The sequence below is a fragment of the Leuresthes tenuis genome, unplaced genomic scaffold, assembly GCF_036924035.1.
Source record: "Leuresthes tenuis unplaced genomic scaffold, fLeuTen1.0.hap1 SCAF_21, whole genome shotgun sequence".
NCBI lineage: Eukaryota > Metazoa > Chordata > Actinopteri > Atheriniformes > Atherinopsidae > Leuresthes > Leuresthes tenuis.
In genome coordinates this window covers 30,646,929-30,662,971 of record NW_027325375.1, presented here as the reverse complement: position 1 = coordinate 30,662,971, position 16,043 = coordinate 30,646,929, and the positions used below count along the sequence as shown (strand labels likewise).

Sequence of the window (16,043 nt, the reverse complement as noted above, 5' to 3'; positions counted from 1 at the left end):
CCTGCTGCCACGAGGCAGCTGATAGATGACAGCTGGCTGTCTGCTGGAAGTGTGAGAGCATCAATAGCTCGGCCTGAACCCTCTGAGACAACCTCTTATCTGAGGCCGGGAAACCCAGGCATCCCTCTCCCCAGAGACCCCCCCAGCTCCTCCTGGGGGATCCTGAGGTGTTCTCAGGCCAGATGGGATATATAATCCCTCCAGTGAGTTCTGGTTCTGACCCGGGGCCTCCTCCCAGGAGGCATCCTAACAGAGGAACCACCTCAGCTGACTCCTTTCTATGTGGAGGAGCAGCTCTACTCCGAGCTCCTCCCCCCGGATTGTGGAGCTCCTCCCCCCAGATGGTGGAGCTCCTCCCCCGGTTGGTGGAGCTCCTCCCTCAGGATGGTGGAGCTCTTCACTCTGCTCTTCCTTCAGGATGGTGGAGCTCCTCCCCCCAGATGGTGGACCTCCTCCCCCGGATGTTTAAGCTCCTCCCCTGGATGATGGAGCTCCTCCCCCGGATGGTGGAGCTCCTCCCCCGGATGATGGAGCTCCTCCCCCAGATTGTGGAGCTCTTCACTCTGCTCTTCCCTCCAGATGGTGGAGCTCCTCCCTCTATATGGTGGAGCTCCTCCCTCCTGATGGTGGAGCTCCTCCCCTTATCTCTAAGGCTGAGCCCCGCCCCCCTCTGAAGGAAACCCATTTCAGCCGCTTGTATCCACGACCTCCTTCTTTGGGTCAGAACCCAGATCTGTGAGCACAGGTGAGGGTTGGAACAAAGATGGAGCAGGAACCTGAAAGCTTCTCCTTCCGGCTCAGCTTCACCAAACGGACCGGAGTAGCGCCCTCATTACTGCTGACGAAGCCCCGATCCGTCTGTCCATCTCTGATCCAACTCACCATCACTCAGAACCAGAACCAGAGAAGCTGAAACTGCTCCAGCTGAGGCAGAGACTCATCCCGACCCGGAGGGAACGCTTATCCTCCGGTTCAGAACCGCGGCCTCGGATCTGGAGGAGCTGACTTTCATCCCGACTTCACTCTCAGCTGCGAACTTTAAAGATCACAGGAAGTCTATAGTCTGGCATTTATGTCCAATCAGCTGTCAGATATCACTGCAGTTCCACCTTCTGGTCCAGATGTGGTCATCTCTGGCTCCAGAGCTGCGAAGTTGAACCAATGGATGACATCAGTGGCCACACCCACCTCGTCTCCATGGTTACAGAGGCTGAATGAACCTTGTGGAGTGAGCAGTGGGTCATTATCACCTCGTCCTATTTCCTAATGACCCCGAGGTGATCCCGCAGGTCATCTCTGTGACGTCATCGACCTTGGGACTAAATCCACGACTTATTAAATATAATCACGTTAACTAACTCTATTTATTGCTTTGCTGCTTGGTGGCTGCAGCTTTGAGAGTCTTTGTGCTGACTGTGGTTACAAACAACATTATGTGAATTAGTTTAGGAATGTTTAAGAATATTTAGGTTTGGGAATCATCTCTCTTCAGATTAAAAGACGATGATTCTGCTTTCAGACTTAAATCTTTCCTAGAATGTAAACTAAAGGCGGGCCTTGGACCAGTTTACGAACTGTTTGAGGTCATATTCTCCCAGTTTGAGCCCGTGACGTCTCAGATGCCAGCCCGAATCTCCCCGTGCGTGTCCCTTCAGATCAAACTGACAGCGTCAGCCTGAAGTGTTCGGAGCTGGACCTTCAGCTCCTTCTGTTTCAGGGCTGGTTGTTATTCCAGGAAAGCGACGGGGAAACGTGTCAGCTCGGTGATGGAAACGTGGAGCGACGCGCTGAAACAGTGACCTGGACGTTGTCTCCGGGCCGTCCTGCCTGCTCAGCGGAGGAGCGCGCGCAGCGGAGGAGCGCGCACGCTCGCATCAGTGTCGCCATGAATGGAGGCCGTGGAGGATGATGGCGGTGAAGGCCTTGGGTTAATAAACATCCTCCGCGACCCACGGCCGCCCTTCATCGGGGCGGCTGTTGCTTCTCTCAGACAGACAGATCTTCGGCGCTCACAGATGGATTGATGTGTCAGGAGCGTGCGCAGCGTGCACAGCGTGCACAGCTGTGTTCCTCGCGGCGCTCTCTGTCGTCGTCTTTGGGCCGTGTTTGAATAAAGCTCTAAAAGCCTCGGGGGTGAGGCGCGGGACGTCTGATTGGAGCAGGGTGTGAGGCGAGGTTATCTCCTCCTTGGTGATGTTAAAGCCGGCTGGAGTCAGGACAGATGTGGCTGAAACATCTGCCGTAGGAAGAGTGCATTTTATTGATCCCTGGCCCTGAAATGTATCGCTGCCCTCAGACGGCACCATGGATGTGATTATTAAAAGATTAAGGGAAAGTAAATCTGCATTTAAATGATCAGTTTCAGCACCGTAACTTGGACTGATTGTGGCTGTGAGTTCTTGTTTAAATAAGAGCTGAAAAACATCCCGATGTGTGAAATTTGCTGTGATGCGGAGCCCAGCACCGTCCTCTGTAGGAAAGGTGGATGTGAAGAGTTTTTAGTCTCAGCTGGAGCTCCTGTTGAGTTCATTTCAGCCCGAAGCGACGCATCAGAGCGGCTCTAAGAGCTGAAAGTGGCTCATTAACAAGAACGAATCCAAGTTGATTAAAGTGAAAAACGCAGATAAACGCGGCTCAGAGATGGTCTTTGGCAACACAACCGATAAGAACTCTCTCAGAGCTCAGTGATTGGACAGATGTGTTCGGAGCATAAGCTGCAGTTCAGTTCACTGGTTGTTCATCTGAACTCCATCACGATGCAGGTTTCTGACCCCAAACACAAATAACTGCAGAGACTCTCAGGGCTGACAGCATCTGCCAGCTCTCTGCTGCCCTGTTCTGTCTGATGAAGCGGCCCAGCGGGACGGCGGCCTTAATGCTAACAGACAGATAGCTCGTTAGCATTATAGCACGCGCCTGAGGGCCGGCGTCTATTGTTAGCATGATAGCGCGGTCCCAAGGGAGCAGTTATTTCTGGTGCGAGTCTGTTAAGAGGAGCCACACTTGTTGTGAGCATGTTATTGCTGGCCAAATGGCTCTGGGGTTGTATCAAGGACACGTGCGCGCGCACACGCACACACAGAGTGAAGACATCTGTCATCACTTACAGTTTTGGCTGATGTAATGTGCATTTATTGATGAACAGCAAGAGGCGCATGATGGGCGCGATGTGACTGCGGTGGGCAGAGGCGTGCGTGTGCGTGTGCATGTGCGTGTGTGTCATTTTCAATGGCAAATGAAGCGGGTTGCAATTGTATGGCAGCAGGAAAGGGTCTGAGCTCCACAAGTGATCAAATAAGAATAATTACCAGAATCTTAAAACATCAATCAAACTCTTAAAGGACGTGAAATCATCCAAAAACACAGTTTCTGTCTTTCTTAAAACAGCTGGGGTGCAGCTGTAAGGACGGTTCTGCATGTAACTCCGGACAACTGTCACGTGCCTTTTCAAGCCGGGAGTGATGCGCCTTAATGTGTGACACTACAGGGGCAGAGGAGGGTCAATCTGCGGTCAGCGGCCTCGGAGGGAGTCGGCTAACAAAGCGAAACGGTCCCAGAACAGTAACAGCAGCTGCTCTGTGTGCACGGACACAGTGATGCGTGCACGGACACAGCGATGCGTGCACGGACACAGTGATGCGTGCACGGACACAGTGATATGTGCACGGACACAGTGATGCGTGCACGGACACGGTTACATGCCGCCATTCCGACTTTGGCCTCCAATTGTCCAATTGCGCATTTGGCACAAACACACAGCCGTTGCGCAAGGCTTTATACAGCCTGTTGATATCTGAAGGACCTAACTGGTCACACCTGGGAGTAGATGTCATGTAGAGATTGTTTTTACATGACATTACAGCTGAACATATAGCTTTCATCCACAAACCAACGTGGGAGAGCCCGAAGACGCATGTGCCAGACGCACAGAGGCGTGCGGAAAACCAATTTTGACCACTTCATGCTGTTTATTTGCTTTCTTTTAGTTAACTGTCGTTTCTTTTGGATTCTTGTGCGTGTTATGGAGCCGTTTCGGTCCATATTTGTAAGCCTTTTTTTCCTGGATTAAATTTTCGGAAGTTGAAACACGTGGCATTGGAGTGTGATTAAAAACCACCGCGGTCTGCTTCTCCTCCTCCAGCTGCCGAGACTTTGTGTTTTTAATGATCTGTAAACGTGTGTTAAACATTTAAATTGCATGAACAGAAAGAAGGGGCTCACCTGTTGAGTAACGCACATTGTGGAAACGGTCTGAGGACGTTTTTAAATGTGTCGGTGAACGTTTGGGATCACCAGAGGGTGTTCTTTCTATTTCATGGCTGTGATATCAGGTTGAGCGGAGAGGTGGAGGAGACAGATGGTTTCATGCTGCCCACACTCACTGTTGCTAAATATCTTCTTTGTTTCTCCTCCCCATCAACGGTTCCGTCAAACCGCGCTAAAGGTTGGACCTGGAGGAAAGTTTGCTCAGGCGGTTACCATGGAAACAGCAGATAGTTTCACAAAGTTTTTGTAAGAGTTGCGTTTTACTTTTCAGCGCCACGGAGACGTTTAAACCCGTTTGATTCAGGTGCTAAAATCCCGCTTTAAGTGTTCAGCAGCGATGCAGCAGCGATGTGCACGTGGACGCGCACGATCACCGTCTGTCCTACGAACATCATTAGGAAAAGAAACGGCGGCAGACTCCAAACTTTCAGCTCAAACTTTAAATATAAGAGACCACAGAGGTGAAGACGGTCCGTTTGTTGAAGGCAAAACCATCTTTAATAGTAAAGGGCACGTGGAATATTTTACTGTTGCATCCCACGAGCTAACAAGACGTCAGCCTTTTACACTTCGGGCAGCTCTTATTAAACCCTCTTATCTGCTTTCGCCACATAATGGTTTTAGTTCCTCCTTCTTCACAGAGAACAGAAAGATCGGCAGCTTATTGTTTGATGGACAGCTGTCTCACAGCTGCTAATCCCGCTTCCTCCCAGCTGCAGCCAGCCTTCTGCCATCCCGTCCAAATGAGGATTTTCTGGGTGACATCAGTCGTGTTTTTATTCAGTCTCCATCCATGAAATACGAGTGATTTACAGAATGAGTCGTGGTGCCTCAGCAGCGAGTGTTATTTGGTCTTAAGGCTTAATCCCTGGCTGTGAAGGAGCTCTGCACGAGGAGTAATTTGATTATAGCCATTGTGTGGATGGGGATTTACTAAGAGGATGCCTTTTGTGTGAGACGGAAACTGCGCTTCATCAGCTGCTCAGCGGCAGATAAGGCGGCAGCAGAAATTACATCTGTTTACCATGAAGATAAGGACATTTTTATTCCCTCGGCCTATTATCGAATGAAGCTTTTTCTCTTCTGTGGAAGAAGCAGAAGAAATGTGAAACGTGCGTGACAAACGGCAGGTTTCAGCTCATTGGGAAACCAGAGGCGTGGCAGGAAGTCTGTGTTTTAGTTAATTTGAATTAAAGATAAATGACGTTGGTTGTGTTCTGCGTCTTTGAATCAAAGAGTGCGACTGAAATATCAGGCAGAAAATGCAGCTTAAAACGAGTCCCAGTGCAAGAGAGGGAATAACACAGAGAGGAGGTGGAGAGTGGAGGGAGCTCATACTGAGGAAGTCTCTTTAACAGCTGGTTTATCCGCTGATCGCGGGTCAGAACAGGGACAAAATGCAGCTTCCGCCCACCTTTTACGGCACTTTGGGGTCTTGTTTGACTGAATAACAGGACCCCAGCTCAGGCTTTGCAAACAATCAATCAATAAACTGATCGTAAAGGTTCTTCCGCACCTGAAATTGGCTCCTAATTCTCAGCTTTTCAGCTTTTGCAGGCCGTGCGTTTCTGCGATGAATGAATAATTACTGACGTCAGCATTAGCTTCAATAACTACATGTTTCTTCTTCTTCTTCCTCCTCTCTGCCTTCCTTCCCCCCCAGTCTGCTCCCAGTTCTCCAAGGGCGTGTACGCCATCATGGGCCTCTACGACCGGCGCACAGTCAACATGCTGATGTCCTTCTGCAGCTCGCTGCACGTGTGCTTCGTCACGCCGTCCTTCCCCGTGCAGACCAACAACCAGTTTGTGCTGCAGCTGCGGCCCCAGCTGCAGGAGCCCCTCATGGCCCTGCTGGAGCACTTCTACTGGACCAGGTTCGTCTACATGTACAGCTCGGACTCAGGTGAGAGCACGAGACGCAGCGCCAAGCACGAGACAAACGGGTCTTATGTGTGGTTTTAGACGGATTCAGATGCAGGTGGAGCTGCGAAGCTGCTTAATGTGGACGAACTGCGGCTCTAAGAGCAGAACTGCGGCAGCTGAGGCCTTCTGTTAGCGGCTCATTTCAGACTCATCCTGCTGGTTCTGACTTTTACAGCCGCGTCCAACATCTGCACCAACATCTGCACCAGAGGACGGGAGAGTCTGACGTGGTGATGAACGAGTTGGAATGAGCGTTTAGATCAGATGATAATGATAAAAGCTGTCTAATAAAACTATAAAACTATTATAAAACTAATAAAATCTGTTTATAACAGACATTAATTAGACAATAACCGATGATTTTTAATTCACCAACAGGCTTCTTCAGGTTTTTAAATGAACCCCAATAAAAGAAAAACAGGCTCATGGAAACGAATCCGTACTCCTCACAGTTACAGATGCCTGCTCACCTTAAAAAGTAAACACACCCTTTCACTTCTAAGGTTTTACAGTCAGAAATAAGAATAATCGGGTCTTTATCAGGTGTTAAAGTTAAATTTCAGCAGCAGCTTCAGCAGCAGTGAGTGTAAAACTAAGTGAACCCCTGATCCAGCAGCTTCAGCAGCAGTGAGTGTAAAACTAAGTGAACCCCTGATCCAGCAGCTTCAGCAGCAGTGAGTGTGAAACTAAGTGAACCCCTGATCCAGCAGCTTCAGCAGCAGTGAGTGTAAAACTAAGTGAACCCCTGATCCAGCAGCTTCAGCAGCAGTGAGTGTGAAACTAAGTGAACCCCTGATCCAGCAGCTTCAGCAGCAGTGAGTGTAAAACTAAGTGAACCCCTGATCCAGCAGCTTCAGCAGCAGGGAGTGTAAAACTAAGTGAACCCCTGATCCAGCAGCTTCAGCAGCAGTGAGTGTAAAACTAAGTGAACCCCTGATCCAGCAGCCTCAGCAGCTGTGAGTGTAAAACTAAGTGAACCCCTGATCCAGCAGCAGCAGTGAGTGTAAAACTAAGTGAACCTCTGATCCAGCAGCTTCAGCAGCAGTGAGCTGCAGTGATGGTTTCCTGTGGGACGTTATCAGTCTCTCTCCTGGTTCTGGAGGAATCTCGGCCCTCTTCTCTCCAGCGCTGCTTCAGCTCATTGAGGTTTGCAGCTTTGGTTTCTGCACAGCTCTCTTAAGGTCCCACCACAGCATTTCAGTCAGGCTGAGGTCTGGACTCTGACTGGACCATTGCAACACCTCGATTCTTTTCTTTTTCCCACATTCTGCTGTAGATCTGCTGCTGTGTTTGGGATCTTTGTCCTGTTGATGAGCCAGTTTCAGCCCAGCTTTAGCTGGGGGACAGATGGCCTCACATTTGACTCTAGAATACTTTGGTATCCAGAGGAGTTCATGGTGGACTCAATGACTGCAAGGTGCCCAGGTCCTGTGGCTGCAGAACCAGCCCAGATCATCAGCCCTCCACCACCGTGCTTGACAGCTGGTATGAGGTGTTTGTGCTGATCTGCTGTGTTTGGTTTCCTCCAAACGTGCTGCTGTGCATTAGGACCAAACATCTCCACTTTGCTCTGGTCTGTCCAAAGGACATTGTTCCAGAAGTCTTGAGCTTTGTTCAGATGCAGCTTTGCAAACCTAAGCTGTGCTGCCATGTTCTTTTTAGAGAGAAGAGGCTTTCTCCTGCAGCCCTTCCAAACAAGCCATCCTTGTTCAGCCTTTTTCTAACTGTGCTGTCATGACCTTTAACCTTTAGCATGCTAACTGAGGCCTGTAGAGTCTGAGATGTATGACCTTTAACCTTTAACATGCTAACTGAGGCCTGTAGAGTCTGAGATGTATGACCTTTAACCTTTAACATGCTAACTGAGGCCTGTAGAGTCTGAGATGTATGACCTTTAACCTTTAGCATGCTAAAGGACATTGTTCCAGAGTATTTTTTTTATATTTAAGGTGGGATTTAGCTCATTTAAACACCTGATAAAGATGTTTATGAAACCTTAGAACTGGAAGAAGCTGTACATGTTCTACCACATGACCCTAATGAATTAGAATTAATTAATTAATAAACAATTTAAAAGATGTTCTCAGAGCCTGAGAAAATGTTTTTGTCCAAACACTAAAACCAAGTAAATGAACATCTGTTTATTTCCTGCCTCCGGTCCTTTGTTTACATGTTTGTGCCTCCTCTGTCTGTTCCTCTCACATCCTCTGTTTTCCTTCTGTCTGCAGCAGAGTCTGAAGGCTTTTTACGTGTGCATGTGCGTGTGCACGTGCGTGTGCACGTGTGTGTGTAGACAGTACAGACGGACATCAGCAGCCAGTCGTTTATTGCTTAAATTAACTCGCTGTCCTGCTCCAACCTTTATTCAACGCAGTCGGATGAAAAAGTTATCGACTCTGACTCATCCCACAATTGCTGTTCTGTCCTGTTGCCATGGATACAGCCCTACTGTTCTCCGATCAGCACAGCAGGAATTTCTTGCACTTTCTCCTGTTTCTTCCTCTCTTGTCTGTGGTTCTCCTTTAACGGTGGTGGACGGCTTCTTTTGCACAAACTTTTTAACAGTTTTAGCAGGAAACTGAAAAACAAGTTGTTGACGCCAGTTCTAAAGCCTTTGCTCATTGACCATCACCTGAACGCCATGACTAAAGGTCATGATGTCGCCTTCAGACCGACCTCAGTGCAGTGTGACGTGTTGGATGGGCGTGAAAAACAGTCAATGCAGACTGAAACAAAGGCTGGATTCCTGTTTTTTCACTCTTCTTCGGTTATATCTTCCTGGGTGCAGTCAGCGAACAGTCAGCGAACTGTCAGCGAAAAGTCAGCTAACAGTCAGTGAACAGTCAGCTAACAGTCAACGAACAGTCGGCTAACAGTCGGCTAACAGTCAGCAAACAGTCAGCTAACAGTCAGCAAACAGTCAGCTAACAGTCAGCTAACAGTCAGCTAACAGTCAGCTAACAGTCAGTGAACAGTCGGCTAACAGTCGGCTAACAGTCGGCAAACAGTCGGCTAACAGTCGGCTAACAGTCAGCTAACAGTCGGCTAACAGTCGGCTAACAGTCAGCAAACAGTCAGCTAACAGTCAGTGAACAGTCAGCTAACAGTCAACGAACAGTCGGCTAACAGTCGGCTAACAGTCAGCAAACAGTCAGCTAACAGTCAGTGAACAGTCAGCTAACAGTCAGCAAACAGTCAGCTAACAGTCAGCTAACAGTCAGCGAACAGTCAGCGAACAGTCAGCGAACAGTCAGCTAACAGTCAGCTAACAGTCAGCTAACAGTCAGCTAACAGTCAGCTAACAGTCAAGTAACAGCTTGAGCTAACAGTCAGCTAACAGTCAGCTAACAGCTTGAGCTAACAGTCAGCGAACAGTCAGTGAACAGTCAGCTAACAGCTTGAGCTAACAGTCAGCTAACAGTCGGCTAACAGTCGGCAAACAGTCGGCTAACAGTCGGCTAACAGTCAGCTAACAGTCAGCTAACAGTCGGCTAACAGTCAGCAAACAGTCAGCTAACAGTCAGTGAACAGTCAGCTAACAGTCAACGAACAGTCGGCTAACAGTCGGCTAACAGTCAGCAAACAGTCAGCTAACAGTCAGTGAACAGTCAGCTAACAGTCAGCAAACAGTCAGCTAACAGTCAGCTAACAGTCAGCGAACAGTCAGCGAACAGTCAGCGAACAGTCAGCTAACAGTCAGCTAACAGTCAGCTAACAGTCAGCTAACAGTCAGCTAACAGTCAAGTAACAGCTTGAGCTAACAGTCAGCTAACAGTCAGCTAACAGCTTGAGCTAACAGTCAGCGAACAGTCAGTGAACAGTCAGCTAACAGCTTGAGCTAACAGTCAGGGAACAGTCAGCGAATTCATCTGTCCTAAATTCTCTTCACTTCTTCGTGTATCTTCTCTGTGATGAGGTCAGTTCACAGGCCTTCACCTGTTCTTCCTCATCTGTAAACCACAAACCCTTAAACAGCCTCCACCTCCACACGGACCCGTCTCGGTCCCACTCTTCTTCTGGGCTTTTTTCTGGTGATTAATAGGACTTGCTGAGCTAATCGCTGTACATGGCTCATTCTCACGCTATAAAAACATAATTATCTATTCAAACATAGCGTTTGAAAGATCTTTGTTCTTGTTATTCATGTTAGCTTTAACACCAAGTTGTGTTTCATAAATATAACATAAAAGAAATAAAAGATAGGAAATGGACAGACGGACGGACGGCAGCTGCTGGGAAATTAACCAGAGCATCAACTCGCATGAACACACCGTGTGTAATTGAACATGAACCTTTTTTTTTTCTGTGAGCTCGACATAAATGCTGCTGCATGGCCGGTCTGATGTCTCGCTAACACCCCGTTAGACATGCAACGTGCACACGTGCGCACGCCCCCACACACTCAGCCAGTCGTACGTTCACGCTCCAGCAAACACATTAAAAGCTCTTCCAAGAGGGAGGCCAGAACAGAAGCTTCTTTTGTGCTCGGGTGTTGAAACTCTTCTAATTAAAAGTTACTCTGGAACCCTTCTGACCTCATCTGCCGTTGAGATGTCGGCATATTTCTGAGGTTTTACCTCCTCCCTGATCCGTTAAAATCACTCGTGCTGCTGGGCTGAATTTATGTGATGATGCTCAAACCTGACCAGAGTTGACTTGGAGGTTCCAGGTTGGAAAAGGCTGAGTCACATCACGACAAGCTGCTAGTTCATTAGCTTGTTTGGTTCTTTGTTTGCTCAACCTGGCAACCCAACCCGTGCATGACATCTGCTTTAGAGGGTTTTCAGCTGAATAAATACACATTCATCTCATCTCCAAGTTACCAAGAAATGTTTATGTTTCTGTATTTATCAGACGCTTTTATCCAAAGCGACTTACAAATGAAGATATAACAGCTTTATAAAAGCTAACAATAAGCTACATAGAAGGAACCCAGGAGTCCGACTCTGTCAGAGGGGACAGAGTAGAGATAGGGTGCAGGCATAGAAGGAAGTGCAGAAAGATAAAGTGCAGAGATAGAGGGGGGAGGGAAGTACAAGGTAAGTGCTGGGATAGGAGATGCTCTCTGAAGAGCTGGGTTTTCAGGAGCTTCTTGAAGATAGACAGGGACGCCCCTGTTCTGGTAGCGCTCGGTAGGTCATTCCACCATCGTGGGACGACACATGAACAGAGTTTGGATTGTCTTAGGCGTGGTGTAGGAGCTGCTAGACGACAATCCTGGGACCAACGGAGGGACCCAGTTGGGACAGAAGCCTTTGCAAGAGCATTCAAGTAGATGGAGCCGTTCCATTAAGCTCTTTGTAGCTAACATCAGGGACTTGGATCTGATGCAGGCGGCTAAGGGCAGCCAGAGGAGCTCAATGAACAGAGGGGGGGCGTGTTCTTTTAGGCTGATCCAAGACCAGACGCACCGCCGCGTTCTGGACCATCTGCAGAGGTTTCACAGGCTGGAGACCAGTTAGGAGACCAGTTAGGAAACCAGTTAGGAAACCAGTTAGGAGACCAGTTAGGAGAGCAGTTAGGAAACCAGTTAGGAAACCAGTTAGGAGACCAGTTAGGAAACCAGTTAGGAAACCAGTTAGGAGAGCAGTTAGGAGACCAGTTAGGAAACCAGTTAGGAGAGCAGTTAGGAGACCAGTTAGGAAACCAGTTAGGAGACCAGTTAGGAGACCAGTTAGGAGAGCAGTTAGGAGACCAGTTAGGAAACCAGTTAGGAGACCAGTTAGGAAACCAGTTAGGAGACCAGTTAGGAGACCAGTTAGGAAACCAGTTAGGAGACCAGTTAGGAGAGCAGTTAGGAGACCAGTTAGGAAACCAGTTAGGAGACCAGTTAGGAAACCAGTTAGGAGACCAGTTAGGAGACCAGTTAGGAGACCAGTTAGGAAACCAGTTAGGAAACCAGTTAGGAGACCAGTTAGGAAACCAGTTAGGAAACCAGTTAGGAGAGCAGTTAGGAGACCAGTTAGGAAACCAGTTAGGAGACCAGTTAGGAGACCAGTTAGGAGACCAGTTAGGAAACCAGTTAGGAGACCAGTTAGGAGACCAGTTAGGAAACCAGTTAGGAGACCAGTTAGGAGAGCAGTTAGGAGACCAGTTAGGAAACCAGTTAGGAGACCAGTTAGGAAACCAGTTAGGAGACCAGTTAGGAGACCAGTTAGGAGACCAGTTAGGAAACCAGTTAGGAGACCAGTTAGGAAACCAGTTAGGAGACCAGTTAGGAGACCAGTTAGGAGACCAGTTAGGAAACCAGTTAGGAAACCAGTTAGGAGACCAGTTAGGAAACCAGTTAGGAGACCAGTTAGGAAACCAGTTAGGACACCAGTTAGGAGACCAGTTAGGAGACCAGTTAGGAGACCAGTTAGGAAACCAGTTAGGAGACCAGTTAGGAAACCAGTTAGGAAACCAGTTAGGAGACCAGTTAGGAGAGCGTTGCTGGGGGTAACGGGATCTTTGAAGGTTAGTTGGTCACCAATCATGACACCCAAGTTTCTAGCAAGAAATCAAACAGAAACAATAATATTCACGGGAAAGAAAACTAAAGCGTGTTAAAATCTATAAAACAATGTTGAGGACATGAACTGTCAAGCTTTCCCCAGACTCCCAGGATTTAATTCCCTCAACATTAGACATGAATACATCGTTTTTTAAACTAAATCAGACGACCAGCATGGACCTCATCCAGCCCGGCGCCATCCAGAGCTAAACCTCAGCGAACCCTGGATACGGCGCTGAATCACCCACCGACCAGCTCAAATAAAGTCAGATACCTTAAAACAGCAGTTTGATGCACAGAAACCTCCAGGAGGCCCCCTGCTGTCCGTCCATTTTCTAAACTTTCTTCATCCAATTCAGGGTCACAGGGGGGCGGAGCCTATCCCAGGAGCCGTTAGGGGAGAGGTGGGGCTACACCTGTGTCTAATAATTGAGCCGCTCGGTTTTTGGGTTAATTGAACTGGAAGATAAACCTATTGACCCTAACCCAGCTGATGAAGCCCTGGTTTGGGCTGGTTTGGGCTGGTTTGGACTGGTTTGGGCTGGTTCTGGGCGTGTTTGGACTGGTTTGGGCTGGTTCTGGGCTGGTTTGGGCTGGTTTGGTCTGGTTCTGGGCTGGTTTGGGCTGGTTTGGTCTGGTTCTGGGCTGGTTTGGGCTGGTTCTGGTCTGGTTTGGGCTGGTTCTGGGCTGGTTTGGGCTGGTTCTGGGCTGGTTTGGACTGGTTTGGGCTGGTTCTGGGCTGGTTTGGACTGGTTTGGGCTGGTTTTGGGCTGGTTTGGGCTGGTTTGGGCTGGTTTTGACTGGTTTGGGCTGGTTTGGGCTGGTTTGGGCTGGTTCTGGGCTGGTTTGGACTGGTTCGGGCTGGTTTGGGCTGGTTTGGGCTGGTTCTGGGCTGGTTTTGACTGGTTTGGTCTGGTTTGGGCTGGTTCTGGGCTGGTTTGGTCTGGTTCGGGCTGGTTTGGGCTGGTTTGGACTGGTTCTGGGCTGGTTTGGACTGGTTTGGGCTGGTTCTGGGCCCAGTTTAGGTAATTAGCCTGTAAGGACGGATGCTGTGATCATCTGAAAGAGATGAAACTGTCCTCTGCTTTGGTTCCTCCTGATTTCTGCTTCTCCCTTTATATCAGCTCTTTACTTTCCCATTTCATCCCTCAGTCTGTCTCTTTCCACCTCGTCTTTGCTCATAATTTTCTCTCCTCACATTTTGTCCTCATACTACCTTTAATTTTCACATTTTCTTCTAATCCCCACAGTGTTATTTTTCCTTTTGTCCTTCATTTTATCTCTTTCCTCGTCATATCTCCGCCCAAACGTTCCCTTTCTTTCTTCTTTTGTATCGGCGCTCATCTACTCCTCCTTTTTCACATATCCTCCCCCTCTTTTCTCCTCTTCATTTCTTCTTGTATTAACAGTAAATGACACACGCATTATGGAAATTAGACGCAGAACTGAGAGCAGATTAGTGTTTATAAGACTCCTCTAAATCTCTTTTGTGTGCCACCTATTTCCATGCTCTATTTTTATCATCCATCTATAATTATTGTTCTTCCTTTTTGTGTCAGTGACTGATGTTCGCTCTTGTCTTGCTCTGCTGTAGCTTTAATTGAAGGCTGTCTGTGATATTAACACATGCTGAGCTGAGCCTTGGTGGCAGCTGTAAACACCGTCGGTTTATGGGCTGTAATGAGCATTAACCTTTCAGAGGTGCTCGTGTTTTCTCTGTCAGAGCGACGCACCTACAGCAACAACAAGTTGAGTCAAATCATTTCCACTGGAACTGAATAACAAACACATCTGTCTCTCCATGCAGATGCAGAAACACCCTGTAACCGAGTGCCCAATCCTAACCCTAACTATCCACCTAATCCTAACCTCTAAAACCAGTTCTTACCCTTAAAAAATACCTTTGCACACCGCGGTCCCCATAAAGTCGGTGCCCAGTCGGGTTTTGGTCCCCATAATGACACAAAAACACACACACCTCCCTCCTGGAAACAGCATCTAAAGCCCTGCTTACTGCTGATATTAACGTAGATCCTTAGGGACCAGCACTCAGGACAGATTAGGGACACACTTACAGGTCGTCTTCAGAAGACGCATTTATCCACCTCCATGCAGCAATCTGAAAGGAAATGCAGTCCTAGGATGTTCTCTGCATGAATGCAAGCACATATTTCTTTAGGCACCAGTTAAATCTGTACATTAAGAGAGTTTAACTCAACTGGACTGTCGAGGCCCTGATGGAAAACAAAGGAATCAGACAGTAGATCAGTGGATTAGCACCAGGGTTTATTAACTGTTTAGTAATTCTTCTCAGAGTGGTCACCATATAAAAAAGATCAAAGCTTCCCAACAATATGTGCAACATCTTCTATATAAGCACAAAGTAAGGGAGAAAACAGCTGATGAGCCGTTCCAATTAAAGGGGTCGAAACCTCCATTATGTGACTTTTAAGCAGATTTGATGCATCTCTCATCCTGTGTCTACATGATCGAGCTCATTGGAGTAATTTAACGGTTCCACTGTCAAACAGCTCCGTAACACATCTTTAACTGACCTCTCTCTGCTCAGTGCTCTGCCTTAGCTCCCACATCACCTCATTCCCCTCAAAAGTGTCAAAAACAAAGATTTCTGCAGAGATTTCTGCAGAATTTGAACTTGCTTTCTACCTGCTTTGGGTTGTACAACAACATGAGCCGATGAACTGCTCCAGTATCTGTTGCTTTAGGTGTGACTGTGACGCATAAATCAGAGCAAAGCACCAATTTAATCTGAGGAGAAGGTTGTAAAAGCGCTCTGGGGAGCTTAGACCTGCCAGTGATTCACTTTCCCTGCAGCAACAACACTTTTCTGTGTCCGGCATATTGTGTAAAGTGGCTGATTTCGGGGTCTTCTTGTCTATCGTTCCAGTTGCTGCTGTTCAAGCGAGGATAAGATCTGCTTTAGTGTGGTTTAATCCAACATCTGGTCGTTTAATGAAGAAAGACGAGTTTTCTTTGTGTTTACAGTCAGTTATTGGCAATAAATGACAGTTTCTTTCTCACTCTTTGCATAGAATAGCACAAAGATCGGCTAGAGAAGATCAGACACCTTTTATACCATTAGAGACAGCTAATGCTGCCTGAACTAGCTCAAGGTCAGACAAACAGTTTCAGCTCACCCCAGACAGTACATTTATTTAGTGACATCTTTTACCTTTACAAGTTAGATTAGTTATCATGATTTCATCTTCATTCATGTACATTTCACACATGCATGAGGTCCAGTTAGTTGCTGGAAATGTACCCGACACCAGTGGTTCCCAAACTTTTAACATCTCAAATTTCTTTAAAGAAAACATGTTGCAGTTTGAACCTGACGTAA

The 16,043-nt window shown here is 47.7% G+C and overlaps 1 protein-coding gene across 3 annotated transcripts in view; it reads left to right on the top strand.

Moving 5' to 3' along the window:
* Nucleotides 1–16,043, top strand: part of gria1b (glutamate receptor, ionotropic, AMPA 1b) — a 98,607-nt gene that overhangs the window by 25,455 nt on the left and 57,109 nt on the right. For all 3 annotated transcript variants that reach the window (XM_072375074.1, XM_072375073.1, XM_072375075.1), the window contains exon 3: nucleotides 5,930–6,169. In XM_072375074.1, coding sequence (XP_072231175.1) covers nucleotides 5,930–6,169 — 240 coding nt within the window. The remainder of the gene's footprint in view (nucleotides 1–5,929; nucleotides 6,170–16,043) is intronic.